Raw genomic sequence first — 4529 nt, forward strand, 5'->3', positions numbered from 1 at the left:
AGAGAGAGAGAGAGAGAGAGATGACCTATAGATGTAAACAAAGGCTTCTGGTATCATTCCTGTAACCGATCCACATAAATAGGGCCAAAATCGAATATTTGTCACTACTACAGCATAATTAAATATCGTGTATGGAAATGGCGAAATCCTAAACAGTGCAACCACTTTAAATTGATGGAACCAACTTCCTTCTCCAGCCAATTTAATCATAGCAGCCTTTTGAGGCCATCTCTTTAGCCAGTGCTGCAGATGCACAAGTGAATGAGACTACAGGTAAAATGGCAAACAGAAGAGGGACAGCAAACGATTATGAAACATGAAAAGAGAAAAGTAAACTGTCGTGTCTTACATGAATCCTATCACGAAAGAGTAAACCAGTCAAGAATGGCAGGGTCATTCCAAAGGTTGTTCCAATCATGATTATGACAAAACCAAACCCATAACCAAAAATCATACCAGATAGCAGCAAGAGAGGACTGGAAGGAATTAGAAACACGGGAAACAGTGTCAAAGCAGCTACAAGTATGAGTGCAAGCACTGGACGATCCAATGCAGTTGCCCGTTGCAGGATCGGGTAAAGAACCTAATCAAAATGATCAGTTTAAGAGATCATACAATTTTAATTTGTAAAGACAAAATTTTTTTTTAACAAATGATAACAACATTGTGACATATCCTTGGGAACAGGCTTCTTAAGACTGATTCACAGTACCACAGCACTAAAAGATTGAATAACGTTTGAAAGCAATCATAAGCTCTGTCCAGAATTCCTCCACTGATACTAGGAAACTTTTGCAATATGCTCATGTTTCTTCGAACAATATGAAAATATTGGCGAATATATTATCCACTACAGACGTACCTTATTGTGCAATGCCATAATTATATCAACATCACAAGATCATTGCTCACTCAAAATTGAACAGAAGTCAGAAGGAAATAAATAAATAATTCTATTACTTCATATTGACTTCGAATTTTTTAATTCCTCTATACAGTCACCCAGCATTTCAAATCCATTCTCTAAATTATTAGAGATTAACCAGAAAGTGTCCTTTCCAATATAAGGATTGGCCACAGGAACAGCACAAAACTTTAAGTACTGACAAAAACACAAAGGTTGAAATACCTTCTCTATTAGAAAGGGCGCTCCCCATTTTAAGAAGATAGCAAGAATTCCTATTATAACTAAACACAATATCGCGACCTTGATCCACCACATTAGCAACCTTTTTCTTGATTTTGATTGAGACTCCAAATTACTCATTTCAGGTAACCTTGCTTCGTTAGGCATATCCAATATGACGTGGTTACTTCCTTCCGTTAATAGATCCGCACTATTGGCATGGCTTTTCTCCAACTCCTCGGGTGAATCTAGCATCTTTATTGAGATGCCAGATGTTTGTCAAATGAAACACGATAGTCATCAGTATTTAAGCAAGCACGAGGTAGAAAACTTACCAAACTGTTATTGTTCACACATGAAATATATCAGGAAAACTTGAACATCGAGAAATTTATATCAAACACTGATGTGTGAATTCTGAAGTGACAGATATTGCAGCATTATTTTAATTGAAAAGTTTCAAACAATTCACATCATGCTCGTTCATTTTGTTTCGTGCAAATTCAAAACATATGAAACTTCATCTTAAAAAGAATATCACATTGTGGAAAAATCAGATAATGTTCATCCAGGACAATGATTACATATTAGACGTATACTCGAATGATGAGCTATGATGCAAGGACTCTTCTGAATGTATCAAAGTACTGGTATTTTACATTTCACACTCCGAAAGGAAACGGAATATGATTGCATAAAAATCAAGAAAAACACATCCAAATATGCTGTATAGCCATATCGACCACCATTATATCACTTCAAACAGAGATTTCTTTTGGAAAATGCCCATTGCCAAGTCCCTGTTCTTTCNGTATAGCCATATCGACCACCATTATATCACTTCAAACAGAGATTTCTTTTGGAAAATGCCCATTGCCAAGTCCCTGTTCTTTCGTGCAGTAACCTCACATACTACCTTTGTTGCATGGACAATTCAAGTAGAGCAATGTGTCGGTGTCGGTGTCGGATACGCGTGTCGAATGCCGACACTCTACCATGGTCATTTTTTCTTTCTTTATAAAAAATATTACATATTTTTGCTCAAAGTTATTATTAACTAAGAAATTTCAACAAGAAAAATTAATAACAAGTATAAAATTAAATTTATACTATATAAATGAAGAGTTTTAAAGAATTTAATCAACGTATCGTGTCAATAATTTTTAAAAAATCGAGAGACGGACACACGTGTCAGCGAATCATAGCATACTGCAGTGGAAAATATTGAGTATGGGTAGGTGGGAAAAATACAAAACTATAACTACCTACGACTGCTAAAGGCATCTGCTTCGCTGATATCTATTATCCATACTTCAATGTACATGGTTGAACTCAAAACTCTTGAAAACATGGAAGTAATTTGTTTCTCCTAGTAGTATGTATCAACAAGTACTGCAAGGATAAGGTCTAAGATCTTTATTAATTGAATCATAATGCAAGAAGAGATTTTCTTCGATTAATGGAAGGAAATCATTGTTTTGTCAAGTAGAAAGCCTAACTATGGATGAAGCAAATTGTAACTATGCTAAGTCATAATACCAAATAAATAATAACTTCAAAAAAAAAAAAACCCCAGAATTATATCTATCCATGATATTCCATTTGCTATAACAAATTTGTAAAGAAGTCAAAAAACTAGATAGTATTAAAGAAATTAAACTTTGATTCATACCATAGATGCACTAAAGGTATTGTTCAAGCAATGCTAATTCACTCTTTCAGGTCGACCAAATAATTAGGAAGAAATAAAACTTGGCTCCAGATGAACTACTCAACGTCAGATATTCAAAAAAATAAAATAAAATAAACAAAAAATAACCCCTTTAATTTCTTGCACCTCAAATTTCATCACCAATTAATTTTTCTTTTTGTAAATAAAAATATGAGAATTTCCACCACTCTGTTAGCGTTCTTCTACATATGAATGTAACCAGAAAAGGACGGGGGGAAAGGGGGAATAAAGACACATGATCAAGATTTTGAACCCATCCAACAAAGCAAAAACGGAAAAATGAAGGATTTAATGCATATACTAACTCAAATAAAATAGAGCGCCATCACTAATTAGCGAATCAGACCGACTGTTTCTATTTTCTAAAAACTAACTAATCACATAATAATATAGCAGTTTTTTTTTTTTTTTTCTCTTTTTTTCTTTTTTGAATCACGTAAAATAACAGTTTTATTTAACGTATCGTTGCATTATGCGAGTAATTAAAATAAAAAATAATTTCTGCAACATATTTCAGTAATTACTGTTAATAACGAAATCATTTTTTTGTGGTAGAGATAAAATATGAAATTAAATTCAATAAAATTTAAGTTTAAAATTAAAATATAACGTTAGATTTTAATTATCTTGAATAAATAGGGTGGACATATCTTGATTCATTCATTGTATTTTAATTTTGCATTTTGAAGAAATGGCGTGGGACATTATTAATTCTTGATTGACTGGCCTAAACCTAAATAACTTAACATTTTCTTCTATTTATTGAGATTGTTAGTTTCTCATTTTTGGAAAAATGAGAATAAAAAATATAGTTGTTATGGATCCCAAACAAGAGATAAAAATTCAAATTTGATGGTTTGAAGTCATGGATAACAATTATATTTTTTATTATGAAAAAATAATGAGAACCAAAATCAAAGAAGCTCTTCAACGAATCATTCCACCTCAATAATGCTATTCGAACAACATCCTTTGCACAGATTATGAGCAGGTAATAAAAAATTAATAATGGGCACATCAATGAACAGTAGAAATTGTTTGAAAAGGGGACAAATTTGGCAGACCACTGGTACAACCTTTCCTCCCCCAAATTGGAAGTCAGTATTTTCCCTCCGCATTTTCCCTCATTCCCCTCTCTCCCGGGCCTTCATTCCCGTCGGCTAGTTCTTCGAATCCGGTAGCACCTCCGAACAGCATCTCTTCGCCGACACCGTCAAACCCAAGTGACCCACTGTTAAATGTCATCTTCAAAATTTTTCAGATTGTTACAACAATTCCTCATATGCTTGCTTTGATATGCAGGCAACATCGACATCAAGCAAAGGAAAGAGACCAAATTCGAGTTAGAGTGCTACTCCAATTGGTACACAAGAACTTCAGGCGTCCCAACATTAGTATAAAAAATTCAGAGAAAATCTTTTGCCTCTTAAGTTTTATCAATTGAGGAAAAATTTTATGCATGTCCATAGTGGACTATTTGGTTTTGGCCAGGTAGAATAATATGCAGAACCAAAACTTGCTATTTCGTGCCTGTAGAAATAAGAATTGGTTTGATAAGAAACTTGCGTGATTTTAAGTAAACAAATTTCAAGACCTGTGTTTTGCTTACATTTTGTATGGCTGTACATTTGTGTTGAACGTGTTAGTTAATGATCTGAGCAATAGATGCCT

At 33.7% G+C, this 4529-nt stretch overlaps 1 protein-coding gene across 1 annotated transcript in view; it reads right to left on the reverse strand.

The window, feature by feature from the left end:
* The window catches only part of LOC111377016, a 3450-nt gene extending 293 nt beyond the window's left edge, over positions 1-3157 (reverse strand). Inside the window, exons 1-4 of the mRNA XM_023000033.1 lie at positions 2392-3157; positions 1130-1381; positions 350-583; positions 5-243 (exon numbers count right to left, since the gene is read on the reverse strand). Of these exons, the coding sequence (XP_022855801.1) occupies positions 5-243; positions 350-583; positions 1130-1381 (725 nt within the window). The 5' untranslated portion in view covers positions 2392-3157. The remainder of the gene's footprint in view (positions 1-4; positions 244-349; positions 584-1129; positions 1382-2391) is intronic.
* Between the last annotated feature and the right edge of the window lie 1372 nt (positions 3158-4529).

Source organism: Olea europaea, chromosome 3 (genome assembly GCF_002742605.1).
Source record: "Olea europaea var. sylvestris chromosome 3, O_europaea_v1, whole genome shotgun sequence".
In the NCBI taxonomy this organism is placed as follows: Eukaryota; Viridiplantae; Streptophyta; class Magnoliopsida; order Lamiales; family Oleaceae; genus Olea; species Olea europaea.